Source organism: Pteropus alecto, unplaced genomic scaffold (genome assembly GCF_000325575.1).
Source record: "Pteropus alecto unplaced genomic scaffold, ASM32557v1 scaffold21, whole genome shotgun sequence".
Lineage (NCBI taxonomy): Eukaryota > Metazoa > Chordata > Mammalia > Chiroptera > Pteropodidae > Pteropus > Pteropus alecto.
In genome coordinates, this window is record NW_006436282.1 from 19,932,561 (window position 1) to 19,953,237 (window position 20,677).

Sequence of the window (20,677 nt, forward strand, 5' to 3'; positions counted from 1 at the left end):
CCCGTCCGGCAGACGGACTGAAGCAGCCTCCTGCCCAAGGTGCCCTCGGGCTTCGCTTAGAGGCAGAAAGGGCACTCGAAACAGCCCCCGTCGACCCCGACGCAGACAGCTGCTGGCCGCCCGAGAAACACAAAAGCAGAAGAAAAACGACAAGAAAAGAGCCGTGAGCAGCGGGAAAGGGCGCGCGGGGAGAGCGGCCAGAGGTGGGAAGGGACAACACCTCGTCTTTTAGCCGGAATAGGGGTGCGGCATCGGCTCTGTTTTTGGTCAGCCTCAGTCTGGGTCGTTCCCGTGGCCCGCTCTGTTGACACGGCCGCCATGCGACACATCCCTTCCACGGCGTTTGGACACTTGAGAGGCGGCGGCAGAGCACGCAGGAGCCGCTATGTGACACACGGACAGACGGCGCTTCTGGAGGGGCGGGCCCGACGCGGTGACGGTCACGCTCTCTCCACTTCTGCAACGCACAGCCCGCTGCCCTCTGGAAAAGCGAGCTCGGGGTCTGGCGTCCTCCTCCCACCTGCACGCCCCCCGACACTGCGTTCGGGGACCTGCCCAGACCCGAACAGCTCTTCGGGATGCCCTGACGGCATCCGTGCATCTCCGTCCTGGCGGTTTCATTTTAAACAGAGCACATCTGGACTCGCCGTGATAACACCGTGACAGGGTACAGAGCAGAGGAAACCTTAGGCCACTCACTTTAAGATCCATTTGTATCAGTAGCAGATAGAAAAAGTACTGAAACAGATGATTTTCTTAGTGTTCGGAGACACACGTTTGAGAAAGCAATATAGGAAGTGCTAACGCTATCGTGTATTTTTCACGTCAGTCTGCCGAGAGCTGTGGGTAAATGAGCTTATCACACGTGTGCCAGGTACGCTTCCGATCTTTGTATTTCTATCCCAGAGTTGGATTTTAAAGAGCCGCTAACACTTCATGGGAAAGTTTGCCCATTAAAAAAAAAAAAAATGTGACCTCTGGACCCACACTTGATTGTTGTGAGTGTTTCTCATTGTTTTGTCCCTTTGAGTTTTCTTAATAGAAAACTTAGCGCCCCAGCTTCCGATGAGACCCAGAGTGAGGCCCTCAGACACACGCGCTCTGTCATCTACAGAGGGGACACAGAAGTGGGTGGTTTGGTGAGAAAAATATCAAAGCCCCCTTTTCCTCACCTTTCATGCCACTGGGGGTGGGGAGGGGGTGGGGAGGGAGCGAGAACTTCCTCAGCTGGAAGCTAAAATACCCTACGACCTTTTCCAAAAGGGCTCTGAGCAGGGGCTTTAAGACTTCAAAGTGGTGACAAATAGGTGACACGTTTCATAATCTGACTGATGTGACATGAGTTTGAGGAGCATCAAAGGTATAGTCATCCTACAAAACAATCTCCTCCGACCTGTAGCTCCACATGGGCCAGAAGGGAAAACCCCACCAGCCACCTGGAACCCAGGGACAGCCCTGACCAGTGGCAGCCCGGGCCCGGGCACGTGTCTCCGTGAGGGCCCAGGCCCAGTTAGCACAGGACGGGGAGCACCTCTACCTGGACTGTGCGCCCCCTTCCGCAGGAAGGGCTGCTACCTGCAGTGGGCCTTGCCCACATCCAGGCAGTTGGGCCAGGTGACGTGGTACTTTTCCGTTTCGTTTTGTTTTTACCTTGTATCTCTTTTTACATCCGGGAACTGGGCAGGCGAAAGGCTTTTCTTCCCCTCCGTTCATGCACATGGAGCTGAGGATGGCCTCGGAGCTGATGGCGCTCTCTGTGGTCCAGGACTCGTCGCTGTCGGACTCCTCATAATCCACCTCCTCCTCGTCATACTCGCTGCCTGCAGGGGCAGAGAGCGCAAGGGCTGTCAGGAGCTGTCCCCTCCTCACAGGCTCACACCGCAGGACAGGAGCGGCTCGGTGACAGGACAGGCAGCTACCTCCTGCCTGGGGAGAGGGCAGTCCAGGCACCAGGGGACACAAACACAGCTGGTCCTTAGGACAGTCCTGTGCTGCCTGCAATCCCCGCCTAGGAGAGCAGGTGAAGGACCTCCCAGCGATGTGTGGCTAGGAACTAGCTGAGCAAGGACTTGAACTTGGTCCTGCAGCAGGCCAGTCTATGACTGCAAAGGTTCTGGGAAGGCTCCAAGGCCAAAGCCGAAAGTAACCAATGACGACAGACACCTCCTGCCCCAACACACTAGCTATGTCTGACATTCCCACGCACAGAATTCCGGCCCCTTCCTTTTACGCTTTTCTGGCTTAGTTGATGCAAGGATCTGTGGGAGGGGGCTACATTTCATACTCATTAGGTATTTATGCTTCAGTGGGGATTAATTTCAGATCTTTTTCTTTATAGGTTGAGCTGAGAAGACTATGAGGAAATTTGAAATTACAGAAGGTTATCTCAAGCCAGGGAACAGAGGGACAGAAATGCCTGGAGCTCTGCGGGCAAATCGTCAGTGCTGGAATGCAGGTCCTGCTCACGGAAGACCACACGAGTCCCTACCACACTTGTCCCCAGGTAACTGCACCTAACATCCCTGTGAGGCTGCGAGGGACTGAGGGCTGATGGGAGCGGGGGAGGGCCCTCGTACTGCTGAGGTTAAGAGCTCTGCTCAGACCTGGATTTCAAACCTACTTTGCCGGCTTCTGTTCCAGACGGCGGGGACGGAGAACCCCTTCGACCAGCAGCCCCCTTTTGCTCTTTTTAAATGAGGCCCAAAGCCATTTATTTTGAGCTTTTGCACAATACAACCCTGAAGGACATAATTCTACAGATCATAAACAGTGTAAAATAATATGTTGACAAGTCCTAATGCATTTACAAGCCTGGTGGAATAAATAGGAATTATAGCACAACATTAATAAGAATTATATGGTAGCAATTACAGTTGTGAAATGCATCCCCCAGGTGTGAGTCTAAATTGCACCAGGGGCCTGCCTGGGTGCTCCATGGGCTCACTCTGCTACATCAATTATTTCAACACCAAATATTGGCACTTTTATTGGGTTTCGTTTTAATAGGCATTAATAAGACTGTTTGAAGAGCCAGTTGAGCCGGGAACAAGGACCCCGGCATCTGAGGCTAACACTTGAAAGGATCCAGGAAGGAAAGACGGGACCTCAAGTTGATGGAGTGCCTCTTAAGTTTCAGACACGTCAGACGCATTATCTCATTTAATCCTCCAGTGACCCTGTGAGGTGGGGCTGTCACTTTCAGACATATGAGGAAACTAAGCCCTTTGAGGCTGAAGAGCTTATGCATTTTCAATTAGCGATTAAGGGAGTTGACTTTTTCCCACGTTGCTTCCCTGCGCCCAATGCCAGCAGCTCCCTGAGGTCCCCCCCGCCCAACCTCCTTGAGCTGCCGGTTCTTCACCACCCACCACTCAGATGAAATGCAAAGCCGGCTGTTTTGAAGCACATTTAGAAGCTCTTGGGTGGTGCAGAAAAAGCAATTTGGCAAAAAACGAGGCTTTGGCGTTAAAAGTGGGTTTCAGGAAGCCCCTCCACACTTGGCTGTGGCCCCCCGAGACACGAGGCCCGTTTCAGAAACGCTTGCGTGAGGGGACACGGGCGTCTGATCTGCCACGTCTCTGCATCTGTCCGCGAGCAAATCTTGAAATCTGCTTTTAAGTAGGGCATTGTTTAGGACATTTCACTCTTAAACAAATGCCACATGCTGACGCCCTTTAAACTGCTTGTTAGAAAACTACAAATGCTATTTCGCAAAGCTCCTCCAGCAGGACTTCGGAAGGTCAGAGTGACTCATTTATCCATCTCGCTGGGCTAATTTGTTAACCTGAACACCAAGCACCATGCGCATTTATAACCGGGGGGAGCTCCAACCAATCGGGGGCTTAATGAAGCCCAGCAGAAGAGGAAACTTCAAAACTCTGCGGGATGAAAAGGGGCCAGACCCCGAGGGGCCGATGCTGGGACACCGTGGCCTGGAAACCAGGCGGCATCCAGCCCCGAGTGGGTGACCATGCAATTTATCACCCAAGCCAGGGTGCCTCTGAGTGGAAGTCAGTGCTGGGGCAACAGGTGTAAACTGCCTCTGTCCTGGGCTCACTGGGCCACACCAGGCGTCCGTATACCAGCCAGATCCTCGGGGGGCCCTGTGAAACTGTCCCCTTTGGGGGGTGGGCGGGGGATCAGGCAAGACCTGTGCAGACTCGTGTAACCATGAAGAGCAGTGCACAGACCTCTCGGCTCACGTCTTGGCTCTCATTAGCCGAGGTGACAGCTCCTTGGCCTCCACTTTCTCTTCTGTGAGATGGGTGCGAATTTCTTGGATTAGAATTAACGTCTACAGGACAGCTGGCACAGGAAGACCGGCTGCATACAGCAAGTGCTCAAAAAATGGAAGATTGTCTTTATAGTATCACATATAAAATAATATTTTTAGAAAGGCCCTTTGTGAAACCAAACACACACACACACACACACAAATAATTCTCAAAGGTTTGGGAATCTCCACGAGAAAAAATGCAAGAGAGATTTCATATCAAAACGGGTATGGAGCTGGCTTTGGACCTCTCAGTGCAGGCCACAGGACCGGGAGGGGAGCGCAGGCTGGGGGCCCACGCAAGACCCCTGACAAGTGATGCCACCTCTCCGAGCGTTAGGCTCCACATCGGTAAAACGGGCTAATAAAACTGCCACCAGTTAAGGCTGTTGTGAAAAGTAATTAAGTTCCTGTTTTTAAAAGAACTTAGGACAATGCCTGGCTTGTGGTAAGCATTAAAGGAGTGTTTGGTAAATAAATAAGCAAAATGCCACGTGAGGGTTGATTTTACTCACTCTTCCCTTGCTCTCTTTTGAGGATACTTGTTTTCTCTGAAACAGAGGAGTGTATGGGGGAAATCTACCATATTGTTGCTTGTATTACTGTGCCCCAAATATCACCGTGTCATCAAACAAAACTGCCAACAGCTGTGAGGTGGCCCTGATTCTCTGCTGCAGGCAGGGAGACTGCAGTTGTTCCAAAAAGCCACACGCTCAGAGGCTGGCGTCCACCCGGAGCCCGCATCTGGAAAGCTTGCCGTCGGGGCCCGCAGCGTCCTGCAGAAAACGTGAGGCCAGAATCCCAACTGCTCTTCATCTGTTTTCGAACACGTCTGAACTCTAGGAAGAGCTAAGCTGAACCTGAAGTTACAGCTTTAGTTACAAGAAGCATCTGGGCGAATCCTGTCTTCTTTGCTCTATTTAAATTGCCTTGAACCCCAACCTGGGTTTCCGACTCTGCTTCATCAGCTGTCTCAGAACAAAGTGCAGAATGAATGAATTCCTAGCTCTTTCCAGAACTTAGCTAGAGAACTCCCCCAGCCATTCAGAGACAGCGGGATGAGCAAGGTCCTCCTAGCAACGATCCCCCAGTAGCCCAACCGAGTAAGCGGGAAGACTTCCTGTCTCCTTCCTCCACCTCACAGACCATCTTGTGCGTCCACTGTGGATCCTGCTCCCCTCCAGGCCAGCTGCAGGGGTCGGCAGGATACACCACAGCCGGCAAGACACATCGCAGCCAGCTTTGAGGACATCGCATTGAAATGAGGCTTCGGACTGCTCCAGGGGAGGAGGAGGGGGCGCTAAGGACTGGATACACTCATCCACGCATTTGCACAGCACACACTTATCCAACCCTGAGCTGGAGTAGAGCGGGTGGCCTCCGAGGCCCTGTCTAAGCCCCACCCTGTGAACCTACGTGGAAGGTGCCAGGTCCAAGCCAGGGGACAGAGGGATGACGCACAGACCAGTAGAGCTGCTTGTTCTGGGCTCCCACCATCCAGGACCCACAAACGTCTATGTAATTTGGTAAAGCAAAAATTGTAAAAATGATTTCCTCTGTGTGAAAGAGAAAAAAAAACCTAATGCCCTACCTGTAAGTAACTGGGACAGGAAAGTGGGGAGGAAAGGGTTTGGAGCATGTGAGTCACAGGAAAAACCCACCCCGTGGGGCCCAGAGCGGGTGTCTGGGGGCAAGCTGGCAGCCGTCCTCCAGGGCCACCCTCCTAGCAAGCTCTGCTGGGAAATACTGGGTGTGGAGCCAGGAATTTGGAACTGAAGGAGCTCACCGGGCCACTGAACCCCACACTCACGCCTCGGAAGTCAGAGCGGCCCATCATCAGGGCGGTCTGCTCCGGGCTCTACGCGGGAAAAGGCCGCACTACCCCCTTTCCTCTGCACGAGGCCCTGAGTCCTGGCAAGTGCCAGCTCAAAGGGACAGGGCAGGGCGTTCAAACGCAACACAGAAAGACACCCCGCTTTGTACCAACACCCCTCTGCCTTCCCCTTTCCACGGGAACGCGTGCTCACAAAGAGGAAGCTGCCGACGTTCAGAAAAACATGAAAACCCCACAGCACTGGCTTCGTTAGGCAACGGTGGCTGGTTTGGCGGCTTCTGCTGCCGCCCCTTCTTTTGAGTTGTGCCACGTGGGGCGGCTGACAGCAGGGAAGCAAAAAAAGCAAAGACATTTCCCCTGAATTTTAAAGACCGATCGGCTGGATCAGAGTTCCAGTCCTGATAAACCCATTCTCTGCTCGACCAGAACCCCCTCGAAGACCTGCCTCTCAAAAGCGGCCCCAGGCTTGGAGCACACGAAGGTCCGGCTGCTGGGTGCTGTGGACACCCACGGCGGACTGGGCCAGACGACCACGTGGGCAGGATGGCCACTGCTGCCGCTCTGGTCACAGAGTCCCACGGCTCCGTGGCCGCGCCAGGCCTGCTTCCCCCACGAGTGCCAGGGTCTCCGCTGCCCCAGCGGGCAGGACAGCTGAACACCCGTTTCATTTTTCCTTTAGGTCTGGCCTTTTAAGTCATTTGCTCCTTAAATTCTAGCATTGACCTGTGTACCTGAACCTCCCTCCGCTTGGATTTCTTTTAATAAAAATTGCGACTGCCTAAGAACGAGCAGATTTTGCTTTACACACGCATTTCTGGAAGCGGGAGGAGTCGGGAGATGCCTTTTCCGCTCAGGCTTGGGGTGCCTCCTACGGACCCGGTGCCTTCCAAGTAACAAACCCTCATTTCCCCAGTTTGAAGGAGGTCAAAACGGGTTCAGGAGGTGAGGGCGGTGCCACAGTCACCTGGCTAAAACCGGCAGTCTGGACTAGTACTCAGATCTTTAGTTCCAAAGTTTGTCTTCTTTTGATTTATTTTAAAATTGCACATCCCTGTATGACAGAGATAAAGATGTGAGATGCAAAACAAAGCCCTGGAAACGCTGGGAGGGAGGGAGGGGACACATCTCATGGAGCCACTCACAGCCCTACATCATCACAGCGGCACGGGCCTGTGGCAGGCGCTGTGCCCCGCCCCACACAGCTCAGAGGTGGAACCTGCCTCCCTGGAGTCCAGTCCAGTCCAGTCCTTCAAAGAGCTACATGAGTTTTTTTTTTTTCCCCCAAGCTCTTGGACATTATTAATCAACGTTAAAATGACATTCACCAATGTTAGAATTTCTATAGGAAAATGTAATTTCACTGTGCATTGTCACATGTAAAAACTGGTTGCCACTAATCTTCCTCGGGTTGAATTTTCCATTTTCGTGCCCCACGTCTGCACAGTCTCCCCCGTGGGGGCCTGAGGTGGGCAGGGTGGTGGCCGAGCCCGTGCCTTTGGTGGCCCCAAGGGCTCATTTCAGCATTTCAGTTTGGGAAATGTGCGAAACCTCACAGATAGGATTTCATGATAAGACAATCATATTCCACACTGCTGAAAAATTCCTACTGCTTGTCACCAAAGGAAGTAAAACCAGAGCTGGTTTCCTGAATCACATGAAAAGACAAGTGGTCCAGGGTGGCTGCACACACGGACACATGTGCTTGCCAACCTGGAACGAGCTCACGTGGCTGCACGGCAGCCCTGCTCAGAACCTCTGCCGAGCTCGCGCTCACTCACAAGAGCCAGTTCAAATCCTGCCCCTCCCCTCACACCTCTGCTCACCCAGCTCACTCCTTCACTCTGTGCAGTTGGCCCGTGAATCATTTTAGGGCCTACAGCATTCTCACTCTTTGTATTCAAAGACATAGTGACATACAGATGAATAAAAATAAGTCAACCTTTTCCAGAAACCCAAGATACCACATTTTTTATAACACAGATCATTAATATTCATGCTAAAGTGATATTGCAGTGACAGCAAATTAAAACTCTGCTGGGATGTCACATTCTGGCAAATACATTAGCAAAGAGCTGCCTTTCTGCCTTATAGATTTATCATTATAAATTGGCTTTCCTGGCATTGACCCACTTTGCTGAGCAGAAGCAACAACAGTCTAAATGAATTGGCAATGGATGATGATGAAAGACATGCTAATGGATCTGGGGACTGCGAGCCAAGTCTCAAAGATTCTTCACCTCCTTGTCCCTTGTTCTCGCTCCTGGAAGTTCACTCTCCCCCATCTCTTCCTTTAATATGGAATGGGTCCTGGTTCTCCGAGCCAGGAGCAAAGTCTTCTCTTTATGACCGCGAGTTCACTACTGACATTTCTGATTCAACTCTCACATTAGCTAACCCATTAAAACGTTGCTCTCTAATGTATTATCATCTTTGACTACCCCACAGTGTCCGGGGCAGTGCCTGCGCTTAAGGAGCCAATGGGCATGTGTTTGTTGAATGAATGAATGAATGAATGAATGATAAACACTTTACAGACTTAAGCGGTCAAACAGGATCCAAGATTACAGCCTCCACTCCTACCTCCCACAGTCTTGAAAAAATAAAAGTAAATTAGTGATCTCAACTGCCTAAAACCTGGCAATGGCTTCCCACAGCCAGGAGCAACCCAATGCATTATCATGGCCTTAACTCCATGTCACAGTTGCCTGGATCTTTAATATTGGAAGGACTTTTTAAAAATAAATAAATAAGAAAACTTAAGAATTACTTAGTTTAGTGTTAAAAATTTACACCAATACATCTATTTAGCAAATATTTCTAAATATTCAGATACTACTAAATAAGAATATAATTTAAAAAAATAAAATATTCTTATAGATTTAAGTGATTACAAACTCCGTCAAACTCTACAAATTTCAACTGAAGTAGCTAAGCTTTAAAAAAAAATCTTAAAAACAGACAAATCATACAACTAATCACATTTTGGTGCTATAGATTGGAATTATTTTTTTCATTACTTCCATCCTTAGCTTTGACCTTCCTGGGGTTACAAGAATCTGGCGAGACCTAAAAGAAACAGGAGCTGATAAGTGGAAGGCAGGGGTTTTCAGTTACAAACTGACTCTTGAGTCAGAACAAAATGATTCAAGAGTGAGCCTGTCATTGCAAATGGCAAAATCTCATTCTTTGTTATTAGCGAAAACATGGATGGACCTAGAGGGTATTATGCTAAGTGAAGTAAGTTAGACAGAGAAAGACAAATACCATATGATCTCACTTATATGTAGAATCTAAAAAACAACATAAATGAACATAGAAAACGGGAACACACTCACAGATATAAAGAACATTTTGAGGGTCACTAGATGGGGGGGGTGGTTGGAGAGGACGGTGAAAAGGGGAAGAGATTAAGAAGTACAAATTGGCAGTTACAAAATCGTCGTGGGGTTGTAAAGTACAGCATAGGGAATATAGTCGATAATATTGTAATAACTGTGTAGGGTGTCAGATGGGTACTGGGTTTATCGAGGAAATCACTTCATAAGTTAGATAAATGTCTAATTACTACGTTGTACATCTGAAACATATATTGTATGTCAACTGTAATTCAAAAAAAGAAGTATAAACTATGCTCCCTTTTGTGCAAGTTAAGGGGAGATAAGAAGACATAAATGTACCTGCAAGTTAAAAAAAACTTTATTCCTATTTGTATTGCCAGCATTTCTAAAAACCGTATTATTAGCTACTACATCAAAATACCTGGTGGGAAAAAAAAGTGAGCCTGCATTTCCTGGGCTGGACACTTGGGTTTTTTACTCAGGGTCTGCTTGTTCCATAAACAGGATTTTAAAAGCCCATGTCTTTTTTCTGCCACATCACGTCTTCGATATAATTACTAGGGCCACTGGAGATCGCACCTCCCGGGGACAAGGGACAAAGGACGAGGGGTCATGGCTGTCCCCCCATCTGCAGCCCACGCTCGCTCAGGCTCCCTTCCCGCCTGCCTGTGACCAGGGTGTGTGTGGGCTGGTCCTTCCTACTCTTGCTCCAGCCCCCACTTTTCCTGCAATGACGTTGCTTCTCACAGTCCCCTGCCCGTCTGCTAAATGAGGTGAAGAAGACCACCTGTGTGTTATACGCAGACATCTACGTTACGGAAGAGCACACCCCCACCTACACCGATGCTCCCCAAGGGAGCAAAGTTTACATACAAACGCATCCTGTTATTTTCACTGTCCTTGTATGACAGCTACTTTTGGGCACATTTTACATTAATTTCTCCATACTGAGTATCACTTTGGATTCACTGATTTTCACAGATTCAATTCATTACCGCTTCGTCGTCAGCCATCATCATACTCTTCGGCACTTAAATCACTACACTTGGCCAGCGGAGGCCCCTTTAGGTGCTCTCCTTTGTCCCTTCAGTATTTCTCCATCGTTATTTTAAATTTCTTCTCTTTAATCAAAGTTATCACTGCAAACAGTGGAAAGTCAGACAGCTCTATGAGGCTTATAATGAATGAAGAGTCCTCTGTCCCACCCCCCACCCCGAGCGACCTCTGTTACCTCGGGTGACCTCCCATTTCTAAATAATGTGCCTCTACTGCTACTTTCTGTCGCTCAGTTTTGGATGTACTGACTTCTAATTATGCAAGAATTTGATCCTTGGCACACCTTCCAACCGCCCTCCTAGAATTTCATGACGAGATTTGGTTTCGTAAGTATTCACTGTTTGCGTCACCATGACACTGGGCCACAGAGTGACCTATGATCACGTTTTTGTTGTCCGTGGAGTTAACAAACACCTTGTCTGTCACCTATGTGCCTTTTTCTTACCTGCAACCTCCGTCTCCTCACTGCCACCACCGCCGTCACCGGGGCAGCTGACCTTATTTGGGGCTCACCACGTGCCAGGCACAGTTCTATTAACTCATTTAAACCTGACAACGACGCTATAGGGCTGGTACTATGATTATCTTCATTTTACCTAAGTCAGAAGCTCAGAGGCAAAGTGCCTCGTCTGGGGTCACAGACTCCTTCTGCAGCAGAGTGGGGGTTCCGATGCGGCGGTCTGGCCCCAGAGCTTGCGCTCCTGACGGGTGCCCACACGGCCCCCCTGAACTCCTCCCAGCCCTCGGATGGGCGTGCGGACTCTGTGGTTAAGCCCACCAGGTGTTCCGTTTTCTCTCTCCTCACCTCTCCTTTCCTCCTTCCTCCCTTTCCCCCCGAGATACTCTCCTGCTGCCGTCCACCCTCTCGCCCCGACCCGGACTGTCTGCCTCCCAGGCCCGCCGCAGGGCTGTCACCCTAGGCTTTCCCCGCGCCCCACGGCAGCCGGGAGGTGACCCCTTTTCGTAGATTCCATGTCTTCCTCTTTCTTCATTTACTTCCTGCTTAGGTCACGGGAGATAAAATTCTGAGTCCTTGAATATCTGAGAACGTCTTTCTTCCACCTGAGGATGACGGCTGTGTTCCCTCTGGAGTTTGAAGGCCGCGCTCCAGTGTTTTCTTGGGTGCTGTGAGGCGTCTCATGCCACACTGACTCCTCATCGTCCTCAAAACCCGTCCTCCCTTCTCCGGAGACTTAGGACTTTTTCTCTTTTTGTCCCCCACATTCAGAGGTATCTGTTGCTTCAATTCTTTTAAAGACATTACGTAGTAGTAGCGTTAAGACAAAATTTACATACTATATAATCCACCACTTCAAGTGTACAATTCAGTGGTTTTTACCTCAAAGAGGAGTGCAGTCGTCGCCGGTGAGTTTTAGAATGTTTTCATCAAGCTGAAGAGAAATCATGTGCCTGTTATGTGGCCCCAGTTCTTGAGGCTTTCTGGGGTTCTTTGGGGCCAATCTGCTTGCTTCTGAGCTCACTCATGTCAGCTTGGGTTCTGACTTTTTCTAGCCTCAGTCAGCTATGTCAGCTACAAATGTTCCAGGCCCATCTTGGATTTCTCCTGCTCCAAGACATTCTACTTTTTTTTTCTCAGGGGACAGCCCAGAGACCCCACTCCAGGCGCTGGCGGTGCGGGTGGTTGTTGGGTCGGTGCTACTGAGACACCTAAGCTGTGTGGACTTCTCTTTATGACCGCGAGTTCACTACTGACATTTCTGATTCAACTCTCACATTAGCTAACCCATTAAAACGGTGTTCATGGGGACGTGAAGTCCAGCACAGGGAATGCAGTCAATGACGTTGTATGTGACGTGCCGGGTGGGAACTAGACTTCCTGGGCGTCACTTCGTAAGTTATACGTCTAACCACTATGCTGTACACGTGAGACTGATACAATACTGATGTCATCTGTAATGGAAAAGAAAACGTTATTCGAACTAACCGTTTAAATGGATTTTCTCCGAAATAAAGCGACTTCCCAAGCCTATCGTTTTTCCTTCCTTCTCTTTTACGATGTGTGTTTATCTCCTTGTTCGCCATGCAGGGGTCAATTCAATGACTCCACTCTGCACACTAAATTAGCAGCCAGGTATCCAGAAAATGGTGAGCTTGCTGCCTCTTCCGAGCTGTTTCCTGTGTGTTCTTCTCCTGGGACTCTCTTCCCCCAGGTTTTCTCATGGTTGGCTCCTCCTCAGCGTCTAGGTCTCGGCTAAAACGCCACCTCCTCCGAGATGCCGGCCCTGATCACCCGCCTATCTGAATATCCCGTCCGTCTTCAGGCGCAATCTCCCCCCGCAGGTACCTTCCTCGCATCACATCTAATTTTCTAAATCATCTTGTTTTTGTCTTTATCTTTCTTCTGCACTTGAAAGTAATCTCCGCATCACTGAACTCCTGGTGTCCTTAGAAGCGCACACAGTAGGCGCTCAATACATTCGCTAAACGAAGGAAACTAAGGGCAGCATCAGCCCCCCCGACACCCGGCCGCTGCCTTCCAGCCGCGGGACGCCGTTCCTGGTGGGACGGCACGAGCAATGAAGGCAGAGTGAAGACACGAAAAACTTAGGTACCTGAGATTCAGGGTCTGTCCCTGAACGGCAAATGAGATGCGTACGTCCGAGTCCCTGTCATCTGTCTCCGTTCTGATTTTTGACAAGGAAATGAAAATCACAAGGTGATGAAATGGTTACAGGCAGCCACACTTCCTGCTAGAACACTGACAAAAAGGGGAGAAAGCTGAAGCTGCCGCCCCCCAAACCGTCAGGTTTGTGAACAGCATGGACACAGCCAGGAGAGCACAGCCCTAGCAGTCACCAAGAGTCACTGCGACGTGACTGCTGTCATCGGAAGGGCTAAGGTTTACACGGAGTCTGTGATTCTCCCCAGCTCCTTCATCCTCCACCAGAAAAGTGGGAAGACTGTCACCCTAAATCCACGGCTGGCGACTTGATCTGAGGTCAAGATCAAAGTGAATGAAATCTGTATCTTTTCAGCATCTTCTCAAAACTGGAGATTCAGACTTTCAAACAATCGCACCAAGCAAGAAATTCTGTATTTGAATAGGTACTTCCTCAGAAAAAAAGATGGAAACGAAGTAAACACCTAGAAAAAACAATTGACCCCTTTCTCATTCACGGTTATTTCTCATTTCCCTTTACTGTTGTGCCTCTGAATCCTTTTCTGCTTTTCTCTTGAGACTTCGAAGGAGCCCTCTGTACTTTCCTCTCGCCTGCTCGCTCTGGAGTCAGACCCCCTGGCCTGTGTCTGGCTCTGAGCTTGGTTTCATCTGACCAGCAGGAGTCCTCTCTCCAGCTGGGCATATTTCTCTGGGTACCTAATTTGCCAGCTCTCCATCTTGGTCAGAGGAGGAAGAAACTGCCCTAAAAGCACAAGAAAATAGCATCTTCTTTGTTGGTCCCATATCTTGGCTATTTTTCAGGAAAAACATGAGCAGCGGGAAAGGACAGCATCTCTCCAGTACTGCATGGGTCTCGGCAGCATCCCCTCCCCCACTCTAAGCCCAGGCATCAGACCTTCTCCCGAGCCTTCCAGCTGCTGCTTAGGATTCATGGAGACGTAACACGACGGTGCTGTGTAGCGACGGGCAAATCTTAGGTCCTACATCTAATCCAGGGTCACAGTGTTTTCAAACTGCGTAAGTGGGTCACGACATCGGTTTAGTGGGGGAACAATCAGCGTTTAACAAATAAAAAGTCAGAATGGACTAGAAAGTATCAGAGTGTGAAATGCATTCTTTCACGAAACTTTTGTTTCGGGCGTGTCTCCATGTAAAATAGAGTTCTCACTATGTCACTGTAAACAAGCTTAGAGCCATTTTTGACCAGCAGCATTTCAATGTGTAGAACTTCTCTCTACAAGAACCGACATCTCATCCAGAGGAAAAGAAAACCTAACAGTTTTAACGACATTTATAAAACAGGCTAAAAAAGAAGACAAAGGTCGTTTTGGTGACCTTCAGGAAGGTGGCGTGTCAGGTAGCTGGAATCTGCAATCCGACCAGGGCGGTGCTGTTGGAAAGCGGAGCCCAGCGGCGACCGGCCGCCCAGACGGAGCTGACAGTCTTGCCTACGGAAGGGACAGGCGTGCGAATGGACAGAAAGCCGGGGACAGCTCTTCACTGATTCAGGGCCGTCCCGCCACATTCCTTCTGAAAATTCTCAAGGACAGTCTCTGTTTTTAGAGTAGAGGAATCTAGTTCTCAGAAATGTCGCCGAGCCATTCCGAGCCCTTCTACTAGACTGAGAAGGGACACGTGGGGTGCCCTGGACTCTGCCCGGTCTGTCGCCTGGTTGACGAAGCGAATGGGTTCTCACTTGCGACTCTTGCAGCCGAGCTCAGGAGGGTGGGCGGCCACTACGAGGGGGAGGGGGCCGACCGGAGGCCGGCTCAGAGGGGAGGTCCAGGTGAGCCCAAGGGGGCTGGAGGATTCGTCTTCCCTGTCCCCGTCACCCTCAGGGCTCACCGGGGAGTCACGGTCAGAGGGCAAGTCCCACGGGGCAGGCCTTGTTCTGCTTGGTCCCGGCACCCAGCTCCCATCCGAGCCGCCGAGCCGGCCCCAGCTAAGCCTGTGGAGCGAAGGGAGCCACGGCAGCGCCCCCGGGCGCCGGAAGGGGGCGCTCAGGTACTTGTGCGTAATACACCCATTTTGTCCTCGGTAATTACGCTTATTTAATACTACAATTTGTACATGATAAAACAAAAGGAGCTACGATGACAGAGTCGGGGGATGGGTCACCATCTGCAAGACGCATGCGCACAGCGGCTTCATCCTCCCGTTGAACTTGGTCAGCACGGCCGCGAAGACCAGACCGGGGTCAGAGGCGACGCCGGCGGCCTACCCTGTGCAGGGCCTTGGGAGCGGGCCGCCTGGCTGTGCGCTGACCCTGGTGGCCTCCAACTGGTCATTTTACCTCTTTATACCTCCATTTTGTCACCTGTAAAATGGAAATCACACTTGACCTCACCTTGCAGGGCTCCTGTCAGATGGTATGATCTACCGTGTACAAAGTGACTAATTTCTGGCACATTGTCATGTACTATATTAGCGCTGGTTATTTTAATTAGTAACTAAAAGTGGTTTGGACTGGAAAGAAATGACCAGGGATCTACAAAACCTAACAAGAAACCGTCTGGTTAGCATCGTCTGCCCAAAATGCAAGGAAAAAAACACCTAAGATTTCCTTACATTTCCAATATGGTGGATTGGGATACTGACTTCTAATGCTCCCGGGGAAAAAGTGTTGATTTAGGAGGATATTGCTGAACTTATTTCCATTAATTCATTCACAATACCGAGATCTGGGGACGAAAAAGACACGCAGTGTCTCCGCCCGCAGGGTGTGCAGTGAGGCCTGGGCACTGGACAGCTCCTCGCCACGCCTTGGATTTCTCCGCTGGGGGAAAGCCCTGCTTTCAGTGTAAATTCTGAAAACAATGGAAGCAGAAGAAACAGGGGCGGCCTTTCTCTGCAGTATGAGGCAACTTGCCAGGGCCAGTTCCTGGTATGGTGTTTTCCGATCTCACTATGAAACATAATGTGTGATATTTACAGGGTGCAAACGTATGGACAGGGTGAAGAGTTTTATGCCAAGAGCAAGCTCAAAGAGGAGGGTCGGGAAGCACAGGATGATGGATATTGAGAAAAAATGTTGCTATAATCAAGATGAGAAATAATTAGGGTCCGCCAGCCAAAACCAGTTTCTACTGCATCAGAGTAACTGTCTCTTTCCAGACACAGCATGTGACATGAAAAATGCATCACAACAGAAAATAAGCGGCTTCTCTGGGGAATAATGTCATGAGAGTCACTGAAAGTTCACACAAATCTCAGAGATCTCCCATAAAAGCTTAGTTTCACACTTCGTCCCATGTGGAAACTACAGCCTGTGCCGCATGAAAAACAAGTTTTATGAGAGCACTTCTGATTTTTAAGAAGGCTATTTGGCTTCCTAACAGGGTGGCCTCCTGAAAGCACCAGTAATGTCATCTTTACACATTGCACATATCAGGCTGGCTTCGTAATCATCAGGGCCGCATTTAAATACTGTGAAACGTTACGTGTGTGACAAACCTTGACAAAAGTGATTGGGAGAAACTGCAGGTGCAAGACTTTCCCAAAGAGATCGTTTTAAGTATGTTATAAAAATGAGTCAGACTTTTTACGCCCCGGGCATGATAATAAAGGCTCGAGTGAGGAGTGGACAGCGTGGCCTTTCCCGCTCACAGCGTCATTCATTTCCTACATGCTTATTCACCCGCTTCGCTTATGCCCTGTTGTTGTGGCAGGTTTTAAAAGGTCAAGGTCTTAGTGTGACCATCCAATGACCTTGATGATGCTTTCCTTTATTTGTTTCTTTGGCAATATCTCACACAGTCACAAGAGGACACTTTTAGTCCGACAGCTGGGTCCTAACACCAGCTCCTGCACTGACTCACTCTATGACCTCAGGCAAGTCACTCGAGTTGTCTGCCACAGAACCCACATGAGAGGATTAAATGAGTTAATACATAGGTTAAGTGCTTAAACCAGCCCCTGCCACATAGTTAGCACTGGCAGCTGTTAGTAACGTCACCGGCTGAGCAGACACGTGATTTCACAAATTAAAGAGTCAATCAGGACGATGGATGTGGCTTTGGTGGCTTTGTTTATGACCTAGGGTCAGTGAGAGAACCCTGGGAGCATTGGAGGGGGTTGACCTAGTTGCCCAGTTCCCCTGCCCGCTCGCGGCTGGTTCCCGCCCCTGGAGTTACTGCCCCTGTCGCTCGGCCCCAGTGCGCCATGCTGAGCTGGCTCCTGTGGTCTCCCCTCTTCCTCCTGGCTTGCTCTGGCCCACCTGTGTTTTACCTAAGCTGCAGCTTGCTGTAACCCTGCCACCTGGCCACCACCTCTAGATTCACCCATGCCACGTGCTGTTCCCGGTCAGCCTTGCTGGGCTTTCTCACCTTCTACCTGGGAGAGGAACGTGGCGTGACATGCACTGGCCTGGCCAGCCAGCCCCCTCAGCTCCCCTGCCCCAGCCCATCCTGGGGCACGTTCTGTGACAAAGACATGGCGCCACTTCCTCGGAAGCCTGGATTCCTCTTGGAGACGGACACGGCTGACTTCCGAAGTGGCTCTAACCAGCTCTGCCCACGAGAGAGTGCCTGCTGGAGTCAGACGCCAAACCTCAGATCCTGTTCATGGGGTTTTGGGGACTCGTCTCCTTCAAGCCCCAGGTGCCCCACCTGAATGAGAACTGTAACAGCATCTCCCTGATGGCCGTAGTGAGGACTGGCCAAGATGTGGCACAGCCTTTTCGCGGAGCCGGGCAGAGCACAGGATCACTGCAGACCCTGGGCTGACTGTCTCACGCTCCGACGTCATCACGTCTCTCTTCCCTGCTCTTCGGCACAGAGGTCGGTGGGCTCTTTCCTCCCACCGTCCCCTCTCCAGTCAGCCTCGGGGGCTCTCTCGACACACGTATTGCTGGCTGGGAAATCTTGCGCTTGCAGGCCGCTGCTTCTCGGTGTTTAAAACAACGAAACATGCCAGATAAATGCCACATGGCGATAAACAAGAGGGTTTCCTGTGGTTTGGTAACAAGACGAAGGGTTTATTATCGGAAATCTATTGAAGGCTGCAAACAGGAACAGTTGTGGACGATCGGCCCCCAGGCCAGCAGCAACGGAAATAACCAAAGACCCGTCACTCTGGCCAAACCCTCTCACGGACATGTGATGGACGACATGTTTACAGGTCAGGTTCCCAAATCATCAGGTGCTTAAATTCTGTTCGGCCTGAACTGCCTGTGGCCGGTCTGGATGGGAATTTTTATTGTGACGAATGAGGACCCACCAGATTATTTCGGAGACTTTAGACAGCTGAGTCTTGATGGCGCTAATTCGGAGGTGCGGGCCTCACAGCATCGGCCTGCTTCTCCCTTCTCCTCACGTTTCCTCCTCCGTGTTTCCCAAGACAGATGATCGGACCTCAGCAGGGGCTTCTCTTCGTGTCACTTGCTTGTGTGGTGACCCCATGGGAGACCCGAGGGGCTGCTTCTGGCCTCTTTTCCAGGATTTTATCCAGGAAAGGGCAGGCCAGAAAGGCCCTGGTAGGAAGTAGGCTTTGTCCATAAAAAACACACACACCCAGTGACAACGGACACCATCTCACTCTCCTTTTGCCATTTTCCTTTAGAGTCAGGAAATGGTATTTCTGCCGAGATCTGACTCTCTGTGCCAAGTAAAGGAAGAGTTTATTTTGGATTTCTGTGTCTCATGTTCCTAGAGCCTCCTGCTAACTGGCCCCTCCTGACTTCATTTAAAAGCTCCTCCCTCCCCCCACTAGCTCCTCTCCTCTGGGACCTCCCAGGAGGTGTTTTCACTACTTTGTCCCTCTCCTGTCCCTCAGCTCCTGCTCTTCCGCCTGCTCTGGCCTCCACCTGCCCACTTCATGCATGTTTTCCAGGTCTGATTTTGGCTCCAAAAGAGCCTGGACTCTGTTTTATGCTTCTCTTCTGCACTTATAAACCCTGAGTGAGCCTCAGTACCTACGTTTGGACTGATTTAAAAATGCCCAAGCTTGACCTTTCTACATCACTGGGTCATAAGATAAAATTTCGAGGCTGAAAAGAACGTCAGTCTTCTGTGCCAACCTCCCCTCTTGTGGAGGATGAAATCAAGGCACAGAGAGGTGACCTATCTCTGGTCACTCACTCAGCAAAGGTCCGGACAGGTTCTGGATGCCCCTCTCCTGCCACTGTCCCGTCAGTGGCTTCCTGGATCAAATAAATGGGGAATCGGGCATTTGTAAGCCAGGTGACAGAGACCTCCCTCATTTCACAGATGCGGCACCTAAGTTGTTCCCAACTTGCTCTCAGGAGCTGGCTCCGTGAACACGCCCAGTCCTCCAAGATTGAGTCTACTCAAACAAGAGGCCTATTTACTTTTCAGAATGTGAGGCAGAAAGAGTAGTTCTTTTGAAAACTACAGGTAGTTAGCGATGCTTCCTACATTGTTATGACTGGGTCCGTGTATCCCGCAGACATGATCTGTATACACAGATGCAGCTCAGAAGCAGGCAAAGAATAAGCGTTTGAAACCCTTCTCTTAAACTGTCCCTCTGCTGTCAAAAGGTAGAAGTTGGGTCCTGAGGGAAAAATGAAGGTGAGAATTTTCAATCCTAAGTTCTCCTATCACTGAATTACTTTCCTGCCCCATCCTCCTCCACCACTATGGTTTAGAGTTTGATTTGTGGCCAGCACTAAATCCAAATGGTCCATTTTTCAAATCAGTCCTGGCCCAGAGGCATAAAGGTCGACCTTGAACGAGCAAAGGCAGTCCTGCGTGTCAAAGGGCTGTGATGTTTGCAATGCGATTATTACCACCCTTAGCCGCTCTCCATTTCTCAGCCTGGGCCTGCTAACTATTTTCCCCTTGCATTTATTTTGCTTTGTGAGGAGACTGTTCCTTTTCATCCAAAGGCAAACCAACGACCCTTTGCAAATCCTGTTAAATCGTACGTCACCCACAGATCTCCTAATGGGATAATCCATGTGTCACAGACTATAAAGGAAGTATTTTCCAGCTGCCTAAATGAGGATTAATGAACAGATATTCAGTAAACCTTTAGGGAGACGCAAGAAAACCTCAGGAACGGGCACCGTCATCAAAGCCCAGGCAACTTGCATCGTGTGCATTTGTAAATGGCCGCTTCGAACTACTTCAGAGGCATAATTTTCAAGTTTTGGCATCCATGGCATGTTTTATATGACTCCATTTTTCTAAAAAGTGGAAGTTTAGAAAGCCAAACCCCAAATGTGTATTATATGGTGGGCCCAACCTTTTTTTTTGAGGGGGGGGGGAGCACGAGAATTAGAAGGTGGGGAAGACAGTGTGGTTGTGCCTTAGCTGACTGTGAGATGGGACAGTCACGCACGCGTGCGTGTCGGGAGAGCAGGCGCGGCGGCAAACTGACGGTGCTGTCGTGTGTGCTCTGCTCGGCAGGGCTCACTTTGGAGACAGGCAGCCGAAGTACTTGAGGTGCTAAAGAAAACGGCTGTAATGTCACTGCATACGGTGCTGTCGTGGCTTTATAGGCACTGGAGTCTCTGGAGGTCATTCTTCATTCTTAAATGCCGCCCCCCCCCCCGCCCCGCCAAAAAAAACTCTGTT

At 50.1% G+C, this 20,677-nt stretch overlaps 1 protein-coding gene across 1 annotated transcript in view; it reads right to left on the bottom strand.

Annotated features, from left to right (window-relative positions):
- Positions 1-20,677, bottom strand: part of JAZF1 (JAZF zinc finger 1) — a 130,734-nt gene that overhangs the window by 7,316 nt on the left and 102,741 nt on the right. Inside the window, exon 3 of the mRNA XM_006912024.3 lies at positions 1,651-1,820. Coding sequence (XP_006912086.2) covers positions 1,651-1,820 — 170 coding nt within the window. The remainder of the gene's footprint in view (positions 1-1,650; positions 1,821-20,677) is intronic.